At 43.5% G+C, this 19,076-nt stretch overlaps 4 protein-coding genes across 4 annotated transcripts; all 4 read right to left on the bottom strand.

Moving 5' to 3' along the window:
• Positions 1-989: 989 nt before the first annotated feature.
• On the bottom strand, positions 990-2,292 carry GL218_08237 (DnaJ like protein subfamily B member 4; the record flags this gene model as incomplete). The annotated part of the gene is made up of 3 exons (XM_033585034.1): positions 990-1,283; positions 1,352-2,114; positions 2,213-2,292. 3 exons carry the CDS (start codon positions 2,290-2,292, stop codon positions 990-992), a joined length of 1,137 nt encoding a protein of 378 aa, XP_033441074.1.
• Positions 2,293-3,966: 1,674 nt separating this feature from the next.
• GL218_08236 (uncharacterized protein) lies at positions 3,967-7,162 on the bottom strand (the record flags this gene model as incomplete). The annotated part of the gene is made up of 8 exons (XM_033585033.1): positions 3,967-4,563; positions 4,613-4,732; positions 4,785-5,089; positions 5,145-6,557; positions 6,617-6,678; positions 6,744-6,835; positions 6,915-6,977; positions 7,070-7,162. The coding sequence occupies 8 exons, from the start codon at positions 7,160-7,162 to the stop codon at positions 3,967-3,969; spliced, it is 2,745 nt and encodes a 914-aa protein (XP_033441075.1).
• Positions 7,163-8,141: 979 nt separating this feature from the next.
• Positions 8,142-8,618, bottom strand: GL218_08235 (putative metal tolerance protein 3 protein; the record flags this gene model as incomplete). Its single annotated transcript, XM_033585032.1, has 1 exon — positions 8,142-8,618. One exon carries the CDS (start codon positions 8,616-8,618, stop codon positions 8,142-8,144), a length of 477 nt encoding a protein of 158 aa, XP_033441076.1.
• A 4,829-nt stretch (positions 8,619-13,447) lies between these two features.
• Positions 13,448-17,761, bottom strand: GL218_08234 (FAD-containing monooxygenase EthA; the record flags this gene model as incomplete). The annotated part of the gene is made up of 6 exons (XM_033585031.1): positions 13,448-14,424; positions 14,474-15,006; positions 16,654-16,819; positions 16,870-16,943; positions 17,029-17,414; positions 17,465-17,761. 6 exons carry the CDS (start codon positions 17,759-17,761, stop codon positions 13,448-13,450), a joined length of 2,433 nt encoding a protein of 810 aa, XP_033441077.1.
• Positions 17,762-19,076: the final 1,315 nt, after the last annotated feature.

The following is a 19,076-nucleotide window of genomic DNA, read 5'->3' as shown; positions in this document are numbered from 1 at the left end:
GAGAAAATATTATTCGATTACGATTTCTTCTAGAGGTGGATATCATTTTCATAATTACCAATATGGTAAAGCGATGGAACAAAATATCTCACGAATTTATGATGGTACAAAATGTGTTCATTTTGTTTTCTTTCACACATCCGTTTGGGCCTTTATCTGATAACTGACATTTAGCAAATTTATTGGAAGTTATGAAGATAGGAAATAAATTCTTTAAGCTGATGTATAAAGCTACGCAAGAGTTGAGGTAATACAATGTAGTCAAGTTAGAGATCACTGACCGAGACACGTGCCCTTCCCCCCTTTTCATCTAATCCTTGTCCGGAGGATTCCAATCCAGCATGTAACCAACCACCAGGGTGCTGCCATATCACGTAGATCTATTATCAATCACACTATTGGCAATTCTTGCTGAATATCATGTTAATATATCAAATGCCAACCCATACTCTAGGTCTACGCCATCCCCAGAGCGGAGTTACCGGCTATTAGATGCTTGGACTACGTACCTAACATATCAGCACGAGCCCCTTACTTACTTTAGGAACATATATACCGCCAATAGATTACCTGTTATCACAAGTGTGTATCAATCTAATCAAATATGAAATGATAATCACGCATCTATTGTAAAGTATGCAATCGATTAGTTACCTAACCTGTTAATCCTATCCGTACCAGATTATTCCTATGGACCGATGCCGAAAAAAAAACATGATGAACAAGAAAGTTAACCATGTACTTATACTCTATCAGTTCCCATCGTCGAAGAGTTTAGGATTCGACTCGCATCGCGATTTCGGGCCCAATTCCGCCGAAATCGAATGTTCAGGCCGAGAAGCTGATAGCCTCCGTGCGAAAAAAACAACTCATCCCTCGTAGTCGTTAAAGTCGTCAAATTTTCCTGCTTGCTGAGTCCTACAACGCCAAAAAACAAAAATGCACCGGTCCCTTCTCCTTTGGATATCATTTTATGCAATCTCTGACGTCTATAGTATTTCCCTAAGCTGCTGCTTCTGCGCTGCTGTTAAGCTGGTAGGAAATTTCACGTTGTACTTAATGATGAAATTACCCCGCTCGCCTGGCTTCTTCGAGATGGGCATGCCGAGCCCAGGGTACGAATCTGATGTGCCTGGACCTGTAGGACCGGCTTTTTCAACATTGAGTTGCTTGCCGTCAATTGTCGTTACGGTCCGTCTCCAGCCGGTTAAGGCTTCCTTCAGGTCCAACTCAACTGTGTGAATCAGATCGTCGCCATCACGAACGAAGAGAGGGTGTGGTTTCTATCAATCAGGTTAGTTTCTGTCAGATTATTCGTTTATACATGTCTTAGGTACGATGGTAGGCTTACCTCTTCGACAATGAAGTGTAGATCCTGCTTTCCACCCTCCTCTTGGTCGCCGACGCCCTTGAACTTGATCTTGCTGCCCTTCTTTAGGCCGGGTTTAATAGGAACTTCGAGGACTTGGTCGGTAGTTGTCCTCTTACCCGTGTCATCGTAGGTCTTTCGCTTGATCTTCATCTTCTTGGTGACGCCGTTAAATAATTCTTCTAGAGATAGTGGCAGGCCACGCTCGACAGTTGTGACGTCAGGCGTAGTTTCTCTCGGTCCGCCGCTTGAGAAGGGATCACTACTGGCAAAGTTATTGCGCATGCGTGTTCTCCCACCTGAAGCTCGGGGCATGCCACCAGGCATACCGGCTCCACCAAAGAACTGGCTAAGATCAGGTTCGTCATCGTCTCCGCCTAGTCCTCCTCCGCTACCGCGCATAAATTCGGCAAATATACTTTCGGGCGCACTGAAGTTGAAGGGATTGCCTCCGTTACTATTGGTGCTAAAGCGGAACGTCCGAGCGCCTCCTCCCGGCATACCGCCACTAAAGTCAAATCCTTGGAAGCCACCAGGCATGCCAGCTTGGGCTCCCGCGAAAGGGTTCTCTCCGGGCGGCGGGGCGGCACCGCCACGTAATAGAAATTCAAGGCCGAATTGATCATAGGTCTTACGTTTTTCGGGGTCGGAGAGGATCTCGTAGGCTTGCGAGCACTCTTTGAACCTTTCAGCGGCGGCGGGGTTATCTTTATTCTTGTCGGGATGCCACTTTAAGGCTGCTTTTCTGCGGGAGATTTAGTATCTAGTGTTCGGGATGTGGTATTTGGCGGATTTGGTAGAATGAAAGAATGGTGTACAAAGGATGGAGTGGGGTAGGCTTACCGATAACCTTTCTTGATTTCATCTTGAGTGGCATCTGGTTTGACGCTGAGCTGGTCGTATAATTTTGTCTCTTTCACCATCTTGTTTGATTATATAGGACAGTGTTGTTTGCTAACAGGTGTAGGAAATGATGTGTAGGCTGTGATTCAAATGAGGTTCTGTGGTTGAGTAGGTAAATGATTGAGTACCTAAGGTAATCCTCGTGTGTATGTAAATAGGAATCGAGGTCGACGGATTCGTTTGGTGTCAATGAATTGGTGTAAAGAAAAGGTTGATAATTGTGAATATTGTAGAAAAGAAAGAAAAGAAGACAAGAAATCGTGTCAGTGTGTTAGCATATCAGTTTCTTTTTTGTCTTTGGTAATGCTGAAACTGAAGAAGATTGGATGCAATGCAAGTTGAACAGCTTCATGTACTATAGCGCCGGTTTTCTTTGTGGTGGGCTGGTTGGTGGAAGATTCGGGAATTGGCGATGAGAAGGTGGATGGATAAGTGACGTTTTGGGCCACAGATAAGTGGGAACGATAAGAAGCTTTAAGTACCATGCTACTTATTATATGTAGTAGTTGCAATGCAATAATTCAAGTATTGAATACTTAGAGGGAATCTCCAGTTGAACTCAATCAGGTGACCATAAGCTCTATGTAAAAATCATTTACGTCTCTATTAAGCTCTCGACAGTCCTGGAACCAATGAGAACAACCCACTAGCTTGATTTCTTATGCAGGTAGGTACGTACCTTTTGAACTTGAATCCCTCCCAATTACATCAATTAGGTACTCTTGACTTACTCTCTGATTCCTCTGTCAACTCTTGCGGGACTGGGTAACATTATATGAATAGGTAGTATTATTATTGAATAAACTTACGATGGGAGCAATATATATATCTTTATGACCTACTAAATACCCAATCCAACCATTCTAATAATTCTGATACCTGATCAAATTAGTGGAGTCCGCGGGGGTTTCTGTGGGATAGATTCGGGACCTGACTATGTAGGTTAGGTTACGATGTCGGTAATAGCGATGCAAGCGAAAACAATTAGTGTAGGTATGTACATAGAGCTTGATTTTCTGCATGCTAGCCACGCTTATCGTTCGATTCAAACCACCTCAGCAAATAATAAACTATTATTGACAACAATAGTATCAAATTTATGAACAAGCAGTTAAGTGACCATGGGCAACAACCGACCTCTATAAACAAATATACATACCCTATCGTGTCTTTGTCAGTCTTCCATTCCAGTTGAGCTTTTTGTCTCACATTAGAAGATTTAGCCCATTCCAGTAGCGAGCAGTTGTTTGGAGTAGGTATTCTACAATGTTCTAGAATTTATGATACAACGATACATGCATTCAAGCCAGCAAAAACACTATTGACCTATCAATTAACTTATCATGGTAAGACAGTATCATCTCATCTTTTAATCATCCCGTCAACTACTCTTAATAGAAAAGTCAAAATGTTTATAATTCCTTGCCCTATGCCTATTCATTATCCGGCCTTGGGTATCATGAAGTCAATGTGCTGTATACCATACGCGCCACGCAAGACTTAATTTCGACAGCATAGCTCAACCCCGTTTATTTATTTAATAAACCATAAACCATTCATCGCCACATCCTGTCTCATCATAACTCCAATACCTATGCCCCACCCATGCCTCATTGTACATTTTGTCATAGACGTGAACCTCGTACCTCGTACCTTATAATCCAGATAACGCCAAGCCACTGATGAGGTGACAATTATTCGTGATGTTCTACATCCAGGTCAATGTCCATCATGTCGATCGGACCGCTCTGAGTCTCATGGCTGGACCGGGTTAAGAATGGCGCGGGTCCTCCAGTGCGCTCTTGCATCTCAGGCGGCTTAGATGTGTCAGAGTCAAAAGTTTGCATCTCCTCCATGTTGCTGTGTTCCATGCTAGGTTGCATCTCTGAGAAGTGTTCCTGCTCATTTGTGACCCAACCCCCTGATCCCGTCGGCTCATTTTCATTAGTACGGCAATTTGCGAGTGACTCAACAATGCCGCCAAGTTTCTTAGACTGGGGGCTACTGCTAGCAACTGGTTCGTAGTAATTACCCAGTGCTGGATAGGTTGGGAACTGATCCGGATTATCAAATATTAAATCAACATCATCGAGGTCATCGCGAGAACTGCCGCGTGTTGCTACCGACGAACCAATGCTATGTTTTCGTTTGATCGTCTTTATGTTAGGGACATAAGATAAATTCTCGGCTGTGATTCCGGTTCCGGGGAGGTCCGGATTCTGTAATTGTTCCGGACTTTGCTCTTGGGCAAGCTCTTGTTGAAATGAGCGATTGTCGGCCCGTACGAACATCTATAGAGATATTTAGTGCCCATTCTATTAAAGTGAATATGTGACATACCCGTAGAGCATCCGACAAAGGAAGAGGCTTTGCTTCCATAGCGGCTTCAGATGCATATATGAATATAGGATACTTAGACTCGGTCCCGGCCGCGTGGAGGACGTCTTCCAGTATTGCTTTCTGCGAAATTTGATGAGTATTTGAGAAGAATACGTATTTAACATTAACGTACCTCGGTTTTGATTGGGTTTGTTTCGCCCGACGAATATCCTATTTTCCACCACTGATCCAAGGAAGCAGGTCCCCCATCGACCTCCATCGAATCGCCCCCTTGTCTGACACATACATATGCGAGTTCATTCGTAAGCGCAACGCCGCGAAGGGTGTATTTATGAGTGGGGTTCCAGTATTCTGGATGATAGGCAGTGGTCGACCGGAAGACATATTCTTCATCGTCTACTTCGTGTTCTTGGCACGTTAATCGCTTCGAAATCACTCTCATGGAGTCGTAGTATGCCTTCTTTGCCTCTACAAGGTCTGTGATTAGGTTAGAAAGATGCCACCTTTTCCAAAGAAAATAGAATAAACTTACTCGCCAGATCCGTCTTAAGCTCTTCAAGTTTCTCTCTGCACTCATCAACAACGCTTGTCCATTTTTTCATTCTCTCTTCTTCTTCGGGGAGAAATGTGTAAGGCCCGCTCCATGTATGAATATCGTAAAGGTCTCCAAGGCCGAGTCCCAGTCCCTCCTCCATTCGATCATAATGATAACGCCATTGCGCAGCCCTAATTTGACTTTGCATCATTCTTTCGCTGTGTTTCATGATTCCATTTAGACAAGCGAAGAGGTCATGAGGACCATTGCCCAATCCGTTCACTTTCTGGCAATGTTGACCGTGACATCTTACCAAACTTGCCTCTAACAGATCGTATAAGCGTAGCTTCTTTTTTGCTAGGCGCATATAGGTCTGGAACTTGAGCCCAAGATCCTTTCGATCTCTCATATACCGATCCACATAAAGCACGGCCGGCACCTCACAGGGCTTGACTAAACCGGTGCCATTAAGCCGTATTGTCATAATCTCTGCAGGCTTGGATAATACGGCATAATTGGAATCCTCAGGGAAGGAATGGTCCAGTGCTAATGCATGTGTCCAGAGCAAGTTATCCAACGCGTCGTAGAATGTGTTCACCCATTGGTACTGTTCATGGTCTAATGCCAAATCCAGGAATATAAACGGGGTATCTTGTTCTTCATCGCCCCAACTGTCAGCATCGCCCTCTGGTAGGAGTTCTTCGCTTTGTACAGGGGCACAAGACAGGACAGTTCCCATGGTAGTCATAGGTTCTAGGTCGCAGGCAGGGTTGCTAGGGGCCTCTTCCTTAATAGCCTCGAAGAGTTTATCTTCAACGTCAGGCATCCAACTTCCAAAGCTAGGGTCAATTGCTTTAGTATCGATGAGACCGTCAACAGTCCCATAACTCCGTTCCGTCTTATCAAGAAAGGCCATTAGACGGTGAAGCTCCTCGGAAAACTCCGGGTGCGCCTCGTCACCCCAGATCGACTCTCCTCTTGCCATCGCCGCCAAATGTTCATGCTTAAGAATTGGCTGACCTTTCCACCATTCTGAGTTGTGTCCATAGTTCTTAGCTGGATTTCCGCACTGAAGTAGAATGTTTCTGACAGCCGGGATCTTATGGTAAATCGATAAAATGAAACCGACCCTGTGATCCTTGGTCTGTCTAAGAAATGTAGGAGCTTCGGGGTCGCGCTTCCTATGGGACGGGGTAGGATCGGCTTTCACGGCATCGATACTCGTTTTAGTAGGAACCATAGCCCACTGTTCAGTATCATATTCCGGTCGGTTTGCAGGACCAAAATATTTTAGGTTCGTTTCGTTGTCAATAATACCAGCTTCTTGGCGTTGAATTCCCGACTCGGCGGCAGATTCGGCTAAGGCCCGTTCTAAATTTGCATCTTCTTCGGCAGCGTTGGCTGGTGCACCTGGCAAGTATGGGTTAGTATTATTATCTGATAGGCATAAAGCTGTTGTATAGCAATACCAAAAGAGGATGTGTTATTAGCTCGCGAAGGGGGTCTGGTCGGAGCCGTATTATTCTGATAGCTAGTAGGCGCAAGCTCATCTGGACCCTGGATATTGAAAGCTGCGACAAGAGTTTAGTAACGAACCTGGCTACGAGGCAAATGAATACCGCACATATCCCCGAACCAGTCGCTTCGCCATGGCGATCCATGCTAAACTGTGATTCATCCCACTTGTACTATAGAGAACTTAGTGTAAGAGACTAGAGGTTATATATATCGACAGAGCTACGAGGGTAGGAAAAGGTAATGAAGTACCTTCTGACTGTCGGGATCTTCGAAATACTCTTCGGTCGCGCGTTGGAGGTCATTATTATTTGCCTAAATAGAAAAGATTCATGAAGTTAATATCAAGATACAGCGCTGCTAGTAAAGGATATGAAATGGTGAAATGTGAGGTGATTGTAAAGTACCTTTAAGCGGGTAATGGCCTCGTTTCGGGGAAGGTCTGTGATGTCACAAAATAGAGTAATAGACTCCTCCGTCGGTTCACCTGTTGTCGCCATCTTAAGGAAAGCACGTTATGCTATGACTAGTAAATCATAGAAAATTACATAGAAATCCGGAGTTATGGAAGATGATGGTAGTAACGAAAAGTGATGGGAAAGGAAAGAGTACGTATGCGAATCTATTACTGCGCTCCCGCCGACACCCTAGGAGGTAACCGCGATGCTTTAGGCAACATATATGTAATACAAGATTAAATATTTTGAAACAAGAACATGGCCGATAAAGATAACGTATGTAAATGTTGTCTGTAACTTGGATGAAAGTTAGAGCTTTTTTTTTCTTATCCGGGCATGTGCAATACAAAGAGGAGCTATCGTAAGGCTTAGCTGATTACAATATAGTTACACTACGCAACTATACATGTTCGTACGCGAAACCCTAGTATAGTAGGTAGTACAGGTAGGTACCTATACCTTAGTTAAGTTCGACTACCCCGCAGGCGTATCAAGTGCAGAAGTAAAATTAGCGGGATGCTTCAAGCTCTTTTATCTTTATTCTACACAGCTCTTACACTATTTCAATTTTATTCTAAGGTTCGGCTTTAAGCTCATCCAATATAGTTTAGGTTAGGTACTTATACAAATATGGTATTGCTACGTTGATAAGTTGTAGATGTCGAGTTTCACGCTCTTATACAGCAATACATGCTATAATATCCATCTTTAATAAATGCAATTATAAAATAACATATATCCCAAGATAAAAGGGTATGTGAAAGGTACAGTACACTACAATAAGAGTAACTCTCAAATTAACGCTGTAGAACCCAAGATTGGCCACTTAAACATCGTTTCATTATATTGTCAGTACAACTGCCCAACGGCAAACTAGACAGTTCTATACATAACAATTCCGAGATGCATTCATCTACCCTATTGCAACATCCAACCATAAACCAACTGAATATCTCACTAAAGGAGGCCCTAAATTTCAAATTTCCCTTAAATCTTCACGGAATCCCTATACCAGAGTAGCTTACAATGCAAGCCATGTTCCACCAAACATCAAGAAGATCGCGATTCCAACGATAGGCATGGCAACATTGGCGGGATCAATACCAGGCGCTTCAAGGATCGGTAGTCCAAGCACGGTACCTGCGCTAAGATTTGCAGCGGCCCCAGCGAGAGCAACCTCAGACAAATTTCCACATCGTTGGTTCAATTGGGCATCCATCATCATCGCCGGGAGTTTCGGGGACTCCACATCTAAAATAGCCCTGGCCGGAAACGTTCCAAGAGGAGAAGAACGTAGGAAAGCTGCGCGATATGTAGAGTTCAATGCGACGGTAGAAAGGTTGGCTACTAGCGCATAGTTCTGGCAGAGAGGCGAATTCACATCGTTCGCGCTGGGACTTTGTCGAGGTAGCAGATCGTGTGTGGCATCAACCTCAGCGACTGCAATGTTGCAGATGGAAAGGAGGAAGACGAAGAGTTGGAACGGTGTGCGGAACATGATGCCGGCGCGTGTTTCGTAATTTAGGGAATTAATACGGGAGGAATCGAAGAATTAGAACTCGTTGGATATTGTGGCCTGCCACAAAGTATAGTTGATGTAATTACAAGAGGATTGATGATGAAGCAAACCGTAAACGAAGAATAGTGAATAATGAAGAGATCAACTCGTGAAGAAAAAGAAAACAGAAAGGTTAAGAGGGTAACATTTGAAAATATAGAATTTGGACTAATATCGTTCGACGGGGAGAGGGGGTGCCGGACCAGGGGTGATCAGACGTCTCAGATCCCGTAGCCGCGATAGCTAGCATATTACAGGCGAATCAGATCCAGAATAACCAAGCCACAATGGCTGATGTGATTGTGATTGATAGATACCTATAAGCCACTCATAATAATAAGGACTTATACAGTGCCTCGCGTAGTAAGCCTCATGATTGTCGTAAAACCAATAATAGAACGAGTATCAGCACAAGGCTTAAATCATTTAAAAACAACGGTAATATTGTTTGCTTACAATGTTGACAAAAGTTAACCTAGGGCTAAAATATGACTTCTATATTCGTTATTATATTGTACATTTCTCTTTATTCATATTGCAAGTCAATTTCTATCATTAAGTTTTATACATACAGTCAACCTAATTGATGACATGGATCACTCCCTACTAAATCCCACTCCGGACCACGAACTTCTCCAAATGTCAAATCCTCTCCTCTGTTCTCAATGTCAGGGTTGGAATGATATTGAACTCCATAAGTCAGGATCTTGTATTCAAAACTTTATGTCTATTGAGGAGCTTTCACTAAATTCCCAATGCTTGATCTGTCAGGCTGCCTTAGCAGTGTTTAACATTCGCCGGCGTACCCTCAGCACCTTACAATCCTACCCGGATTCTCGCATCCTTATCGAAGTTCTAGGCCCATTATACCTGGACACTGTATCCTCTAATCAGCGCGAGCTTGATTTGTCTGATCCGAGTAGTATTCCTATCCAATTATTTCTTAGGCTCACTGTTAGTATCCTAAAAGATGACTTCGAAGTTACAAGCAGTAATCGTCCAATAAACTCTCTCTCCAAAGAATATCCTACTCGCGAGTTCATGCCTCCGAAGGAGAAGCGACAAACTCTCTTCACAGTAACACCACAGTTTTGCTTGTACTATTCTCTTAACAGTACTTCAACCTTATATAGAATTGAGGAATGGACTGTGCCCTTTTTCAATATATCGGTTATTAGGAGCTGGATTCGAGGTTGCGATGCCATTCATGGCAATAAATGTACCGAATATTCCTATCAGATCCGTAAGCTCTTCTAAGATGTAGTTGTTAGAATTCGAAAAGTAAACTAATAGCGAGTCAATAGAGTTTCCTCCGGGCTTTCGTGTGGTTGATGTTATAAACATGAACATCGCTGAGCCGGCTGGGCCGATACGTTATGTTGCTCTAAGCTACATGTGGGGTTCCGCGGCTGGCAGTCAGAAAGATTTTCAACTTGAAAAGAATAATGTTGGATACCTCGAGGCTCCAGGGAGTCTTATTAATGACAGCATTCCCAGGGTCATCACGGATGCTATATCGCTGTGTAGAGACCTAGGAGAAGTTTATCTCTGGATTGACAGACTCTGCATCGTCCAGGACGATCAGGAACTGAAGCCAGCGCAAATAGCGGCTATGGATAAAATATATCGCTCTGCTACTTTCACACTTGTGGCAGCCCTTAACAATCCTAATGGAGACGGGCTTCCCGGTAATCAGGGGAAGCCGCGGGATCTTTATTCGTCTATCTGGATCCCTCCCTATGATGCTGACGTAGAAACACGAGGAATAAATCCAAATGGTATTAGAAGTTTGGTAGACTCCTCACTCTGGAATAGAAGGGGTTGGACGTTTCAGGAGAGGCTACTTTCTCGACGGTGCCTTTTTATTACGGAACATCAAGTCATATTCAAATGTTCGCAAGCAGAAGCAAGTGAAGAGCTCACGTGGGGTCCTCAAATTTCAAGAAATTCCAGTCCGCCAGCGGTTCTGGGTGATAGTCTAGTAGGCAATAATGCTGAAGATGGGAATGACTTTAACAAAGACAGAGTTTATCAAATTCCAGGCTACTTTAGGTTACACTCCTACGGCACAGAGACTGAGTATATAATTAAAGACACCGCATCTCTAATAGAATACTGCGGATGGGTCCAAAACTATACATCCCGCCAACTTTCTTATGGCACCGACATTCTCCACGCTTTTACGGGCGTAGCTAAATACCTATCTAGGTTACTAGATTGCCCAATGCTATTCGGCCTATCGGAGAAATACCTACCACAGTGTCTCATGTGGAGTTGTCCAGGGGAAACAGGTCGGAGGGGTGAAATGCCAGAAATACCCAGCTGGAGCTGGGCAGTGGCGTTGAGCACTGTTGGCTATGATTGGATGGGCGCCAACCACCGGTTAAGCCAGGACATCCTTGAGATCGCAAGCTTGGTGTTCTTCTATTACCAAGATCCGGCTTGCGGTCTTCGGAAACTCAATGTCCAAGAACGATGGATCCAACACGAAGTAACAATCAAAGAAGTAGCAAGCTAGGCCGAGCTACCAACCCTCACGCTCAAATCGTTACCTTTAAATGGGAGAACTAATCGAGATTGGGAAGACTGTCCCCATAGTCCATCCCAAGCCCTTGCCCGTCAAGTCTTGAATGCGGAAGCCTGCCGATTCGCTACTATGTTTCCCGGCTCTTTGGTCTTCAATACGACAGTAGCATCCCTGGGCATAGACTTCCTCTCTAAAGATAACATTGAGAACGACCATATTGCACAGAACGCGGCAATTTGTAACGAGGGCACAATTGTTGGACATCTAAACATGATGAGTTTCGAGTGGATCAATACACGACGGACGACACCGGGCAATAGAAAGCTTTTCGACTTTATCGTCATATCCGGCGCTCTGAAACCTTTACCGACTCGCAAATGGCATTCCTTCCTTCGTCAACATGACCAGATATGGCAGTTACGTGTGATGCTTGTCGAGCGACTAGCATGCAAACCATTTGTTGCCCGTCGCGTTGATGTTGGAACCATCTCTTTGTGCGACTGGAAGCAGTGCCAGCCCCGATGGGAGACTGTCGTACTATGTTGATTCTTCAAGTGTCAGTCAGATATTGGGTGGTAACGCGTATTCAAAATTGATTGCTACCAACTGATTAATGATATCAGCCGAAAGCGATACTTATAACAACAGTATATGACATATGGTATAGTTAAATGCATTGATAGCTACGAATTCTAACATTAACAAGTTGATACTACCAGATATACACCTCGCAGTACATATCTTAGCATCGACTGCCACCGCCGGCAGTGGGATGCTACGCTGACAGCAGGGCGTCCTTTGGACGTGCCGGTCCGTGCCATTAAAGCCCGTTTAAGATAATCAAACAAGTAGACAGGTAGAATTCGGCTTGGTTTGCCAAATCTAATAAATCATCGTGCCCTATAATAGCTATGATCCCCATCCCGATACTAATGAAGAGTGTATGGCAGTATTAAGAAGCCTTTCACTAAGACTACTTCAGAATCTAATACGTTAGCCCGTTTGAATAAGCATATGAGTTGAAGAATAATATTTAAAAAAGCTATATGCCACAAGCACGATGCTCTATCACAAACTCCTACGGCCATTGTTACACTAGGCGGGTATAGCTGCTAACTAGCGAAATATATACGTCTACATCAGACGAAGACAATACTCTAACGTCATGATGCAGTTATTTGGGGAGTTAATCTGCGAAGGGACTACAAAGAGTGACGAAGATACTGTATATTGGCTGGGGAAATGGTTATCTCTATCCCCCGCATAAGCGGGACACTGTATGCATTTCGGTTATGTACTACCACTATACCCATCCATCAACAAAGGACTAGACCCTGCTTGTGATGCTGGTAATTCCATCGACGTAACCGAGGTTCTATGTAATACATAGCATTCTAGCCCCGAAATTGAAAACCATGGTTGATGGGTGGAGACAATGCCAATCACTTGCTCAGGTGGACTTAATCGTAGCACATGACACTTAAACATAAGTCCGTGTTAGTAGAAGCGGTGATGCTATATAGCCAATTAGAATTCATATACTATCACTATTGTTATATATCACACTATTGTTATATATCACACTATTGTTATATATCACCGCTTCAGATACTTATCTCCTATAGTTAGTACGAACCTAGCTACCAGTACGTACGAATTATAATCCTTCTAGATCTCATTGGCCAAATGGTTTCCACCATTCCTAAGAGAGTATATTCTTAGTCTTTTTAGAAAGTCGATTCGTTGATATAAGTGGAGTGAGTTTAGGAGATAAGAAGTCTCCATGTGTCACACGGCAGCTTAACCCACCTAAATTGGAACATACCCCATGCATCAGAAATCCCCGGACTGAGCCGCGGCGGGGTATAAATACGGGTGACTTGCATAGAAATGGAGAACCAACCCCGGTTCGGCCCCACTTCCCCACGGCCGTAAACGCCGTGTTCGCATGGTATTTCTTTTTCTATGGGCTGCCTTAGGTACCTCCTACGTATGTGGGTATCGGATAGATTTATGCATATTTGTTGGGGTTCGGAAGGAAAAAGAAAGGCAGCACGTTAATAAATTTTGGGAATTCCATACAATACTGAAAGGTTGACGGTGTAAGTATGGTGAGAAGTGGAAATGTGCGCTGTGGAAAATGTACACACTTAGATTATAACTTATAACTTAGAGACTAACATACAATAGCCACATGCATATCTACCTTGGTTACCCGTCAGTACATTAGGTACCTAACATATCAAGTAGAGAAATGGAGACCACTCCTAAAACTGCCCCAACGAGCGTGTATGTAATCCTGCGGTGGGCGCGTCCTCGGCCGCCAAGCTCCTGTCTTCCCATACACAGGAAGCTTCTCTGCCGCAAGATTGGCATAAGTTGAATTTAGTCGAAAGATTCGTTCAGTCTCCGTAGTAGCATCCTCTGCTGACAGCTGGGGAACTGCAGTCTTCAGTCCTTTGCGGTCCATGTATTTCAATACCCGGACTACGAGGAAGGCTGTTATATCAGCTCCTATAGTCCAGGCATTGTCAGCATATCCAAACACGAACATCATGTTTGGAACACCCTCGATCATCGCGCCGTTCCAGATATACTTCTTACCCCACGACAGGGTCTCCCCGTCGACGCGTATATCAATACCTCCACCCAGTTTCATATTCAGGCCAGTAGCAGTCACGACAGCATCTATATCGGTGATGTCTATCTTGCCAGTCTCATGGTCCTGGGTCTGTACTCCGGTGTCTGTGAAATTCGTAATGTTTCCGGTAATCAACTTCACGTTAGGACGATGGAGGGCTTCGTAGAAAATACCGTCGGGGTCCGTACACATCCGTTGCTCCCAAGGATTATATCGAGGTTTGAAATGGGGGTCCTGCTCGAGCCACTTTGGCAGCCTCTTTACGGTATCCTTACGGAGACGCTCTTTTGCAGAATTAGGGAAATTCTCGCAGTATGCAACAAATACGTGTTGGTGCATCGTATGATACAGACGCTGGCAAGCCGAAGCTAGAGAGGGTGGTAAATGCTTGTGCGTCCATGACTTGTTTTCTTTCGCAACGATGTAGGTTGGGCTCCGTTGGATCAGCGTTAATTCGCTTGTTTTCTCTGCAAGTAATGGCAATAAGCTGACAGCAGTGGCCCCGCTTCCAACTACCGCCATTCTCTTGTTCTCATAGTCGTAGTCCTTGGGCCAGAATTGCGGATGTATTACCTTTCCTATAGAGCTGTTAGGATGGTTGCTTAGCTAGAAAGCACCTTGACTCACCTTTGAAGTTTTCTAGACCCGGTATCTCAGCCTGTAGCGGGGCTTCGTAGTCATAGTATCCAGTCCCCAGAATCATCCAGCGTGTAGTGTAAAATTTTTGCTTTCCGTCGTGGTCAACCGTGAGAGTCCATTGTTGTTGTGATGAGGACCATTCCGCAGCTGAGACTCTATGACGCATTTGAATGCGCTCTGCTATACGAGACTTTGACGCAGCGTCTTTGATGTAATCTAGAATTAGAGAGCCATCCGCTATTGGCTCCGGATGCGGGTATAGGTGCCATGGAAATGCCAATGTATTCATAATAGCATCTGAGCGCACTCCTGGGTATGTGAACTGGGACCAGGTGCCACCAATCTCGCTCCGACCTTCGAGAATGGTGAAGCGAGCATTGGGGAGCTGACTCTGTAACCGATAAGCGCAGCTGATTCCTGATATACCAGCACCCACGATGATTACATCAAGCGCTTCAGGCTTGTTTGTCGTCTGTGATGAAACCATTTCTTTTCGAGTAGCTGATGTCTCTTCCATGCACCTAAGTATAGCAAATTTCAGTTAGGGAGTTTGTACACGAAATATGAGTGTGAATATGGCTGATAATGGCGAAGAAGCTACATGGAATTATAATCCTCTTTAATAGTCACGATGGGGTATCGGGGACCGGCAAAATAACCGGTGTATACAGTCCAGTAATGGATACCAGTGGTCAATGAAAACGTCACTTCGCAGTTACCCCAGTTGCATGTGTATACAGGGGTGTGACAATGCTTTGTAATGACATCAGTTTCGGTGACAATTCCGAACTTTATTTGTTAAGTCGAGGCCGCATGGCTTGTTTATATTACAGGCCCGAGATTTCACTCTACTAAACATCTCGATTTAATACAACTCAAGAGAGGTCCGGCTTGGCATATTTAGGGAGGAACCTTGTCAAATTAGAAGGAATCTGGGAGTTATATAACATTATGTGCTACAGTGTGATGATTTCTCTCACACATAGCTCTGCTCAAAACGAAGCTTGTACTGTTGACGATCCACTCGTACCACGTCCACAGAAAGTTTTCTAAATATGCTAGGTTTACAATCCCTATGTAGAATACCCACTAGGGACATAACTCCTAGTATATTCCTTGGGACTCCCTAGTTATTTGTTGCATAACTACCTACCTACATAGTACAGAAAGGGATATACCTACACTGCACTACATCGAAATGAATCTAGAACCCTGGTATAGTGTTTATAATTATTTCCACCGGTATTGATATATCATATCTGCAACCTGAAAGAGCCGAGGTAAGCACCCCACAAGAGGGGCGCAACTCAACGTATAGTAAAATATGGACATTTATTGTTGCCGGTGTGAGGGTTGCACTGGCTAGATTTGTAACACAACCAAACTTTATGATTTTCTTTTTAACTTGGGCCTCAAATGTAACATAGCCTATTATAGAAACTGGGCTAAGACATTTATACAAGGTACACACCCTATGCTCACCGTAGACCACTGGTGTATAGGAGCCTGGCCAATATTTAGCATGCTATCAGTAACCAACTGATTGGATATATTCAACAAGTCTCATGGCTATGGGAGTTGAGAGTCAGACTCGCTATCTAGCACAGGCGAAGGGTATTCTACATCGAGAAATTCATGTTTATTTCTCTAACTTATCTGCACACAGTTGCATCTCAAGAATGTGAGTCTCAATAGAATCATTACTTTTAACAACTATAATTAGGGGTTAGAGAAATGCAGGTACTCGTTATAAGGGTATAATTGCCTTCACGATGTCTTTAGAAGTTCCTCAACGAACACAACATAGAACTGATAGAAGGAGCTAATTATATAGTAATAAATAGACTCTTTAAAGTACTCATCTAGTTTATAGACCTAAAACTTCCGCTTGGTTCTTATTCTCGTTACTTCCCTCTTTACTAAATCTACCTAACCATCCAATCAACTAAATTACGGATTTTCCATTCTCCGACCAGGTCACATCTTGCTTCACGACAATTCCTTGGAGGGGATATTCTGAAGAATCAGTACGAAGAGACAGCTGTTTACCCTGGCCACTAATGCTGACCTGGCAACTACCACGGCAGGGGCTAAACATAATCTTTTCCTCATTCTCAAACTTTTTTGAAGACCCTTTGACACCACTACCGAATGGATTCCTATTCGACAATTTCCCAATTGTAACGATACCATCCACAGGGGTTGGCCTTTTGGGTGCATTAGGATGGCCCCAACGGAGCTTCCGGTAAATTGGTATTAGCGTTGGCAGGCATGCGCCGACGATAGCCACGTAGACTTCCACAGCCGCAGCAACGCCAGGCGCGATGGATTGCTCTATATTGATTAGAATATTTTCTCTAGATCTGTATTCTGATGTATCATACTAGTAAAGTTGTATGTACCCTCCCTTTGCATCCTTGCAGTAGATAGGGTGCGAGTCATACTTGCTGCAAAGGCTCTAAAATGGGTTAATCAGACGGTTCTAAAACTAGAGGATATAAGCAGGGAAAAGGGGTATAGGAGAAGAATAAATGTAGACTTACGTGCCACCAAGGAGAAAGATAACGCATACGCTTATTTTTCTTGACCTCGACATATGTAATTTTAATACTTCCTGAACCGGCATGACTATAGTACAGAAGTCAACGACACAGTTGGCTATCGAGTTGCCCATCAAGAAGAGTATTATATCTATGCATTTTGTTTCTGGGAGTCGTTGGAGGTTTTGGTACCAGAACGCCTTGAGAGGCCGGCATTGTATCACATGAACTACTTGTACGGCAATGGTCCAAGAAATACTCGTAAAAATCAGAATTGCGGACGTTATGCGTATTGTTCGGGTGGGGAAAACTCGTAGGTAGAAAGCAAGGACGCTTAGTTTCACTAAAGTACAGCTGAATCCGTAAGTGACTTCGACCATGAAAATAAACTGATTATTGCGCGGTTAGCCAGCTCGGTTAAGTATTATATAGAACGTACCTTGAAGAGAATTACAACAGCGGTTGGATCCTGAGCAATGATTCTCATGTCCCGTCCTAGTCCTCCTCGTACTACAGCTACCGTACCAAATACAATAAAGAAATGGTGGACAAGGAGGCAAGATAGGATCAAGTAGTCGTCAAGTCTTAGGGGAGAGGACGTCAATCTTTTCGCCCAAAACCGTAATGCGACAACGATAGTCGTGACGAACGCGAGCACGTAAGAACCGATAAGAATACCAGGGCCAGAGTCCGAATAGTCCAGTGGCGGTTGACTTTGGCCATGCGTTGACGACATATTGATTTTCTTCTTTTTAAGAGAACGTTCAAGTTGGAGGGTTCAAGAGTCAAGACAATACGAAGGTATGTAAAGTTATCTCCCAGTTAGTCCCCAAGTCAAGGGTTTAGGACAAACTAAGGACACTTTTGGCCTTATATGTTCAGTTTTAATTCATAGAATATCTTTGATTGCGTGATTGGATATTTCGGGTACATACCTACCTTTCCATCTAAATTCATCTGATCGAGATGCCAGTGCTCCATTAGGGAGACCTCACCGATACTGCGTTGTTATCATGAAACAGAAGGCGCCGAATATACGGTAAATAAGCGAGAATACTCACGTGTTCATCTATTAAGACCAATAATTCTCTACTGTCCTATCTTCTTTTTGAATCCTCCGGTTCCTAACATGACATCCACATTTGCTAAGCAGCAAAGTAATATGCTGTGTTGCCCTACTCGCAGCCACCTATTATACTTACTATACGAGGTGTCTTACATCCGACATAAAATCTACTGCTAACTATTGGCCAATTCCATTTCAGGCCCCCTAGATGTATCATTCAAGGCTTTTTAATGTCTTATAAGAAGATGCTTTTATGCAGTTTAAAGTAAAAGCAATGTTTCTAATAAAACTTAAAGACGTCATTTTTATAGTATAGATCTCACTACGCTTAATATTTCCATAAGAGGCTTAGCTTTAAGTCTAATAATATATCATTTTTAGTGTTACCCGAAACCGAATAACCTTACATATTGAAAAGTATAGACATTTAGGAAATATATGGGTTAAATAAGTCTTCAAGAAATATTTATCGTAGCTATTCTATATACGTCTCTCCATTCTTGACGACCTAAGAATTCGGCTAACTCAAGTCGTCATCTTTAGCAATGCCTAACTAGCACAAGTATTAAACTTATAAGTTTCTGTTCTAATGCAAGATACTCTTGTTCTCAGTGACTATGTTAGGGTATAAGTGGGGAAGGAGGCCTACAGGGGTCTATCTACTATATAAGGGCGCGTAGCGCCCTCGAAAGAGAGTAGAAGCCAGGCGTTACTAGTTCAATATATCATCCTTTTGGTCTACCTATCCTAGATATTCACTCTGTGTATGACATCAATCACCTGGGTATAAACCCCCTGACAGACCAGACGTAAAGAGGCGAGGCATAATGCGTTCAGTTTTATTAAAACGGCATTGCATTGTAAGTTCATACTGGATTACCTGGGTTTATGGTGGCTCAATTATTGTTGAAAAAATACAAACTTAAATATATTTCCATATCAAAATGCCTTTTTGGTTATAACGAGCTGGGAGAAACAAATACTG

This window comes from Daldinia childiae (genome assembly GCF_008694065.1).
Source record: "Daldinia childiae strain JS-1345 chromosome Unknown Scaffold11, whole genome shotgun sequence".
Lineage (NCBI taxonomy): Eukaryota > Fungi > Ascomycota > Sordariomycetes > Xylariales > Hypoxylaceae > Daldinia > Daldinia childiae.
This window is presented reverse-complemented; position numbering and strand designations above follow the sequence as displayed.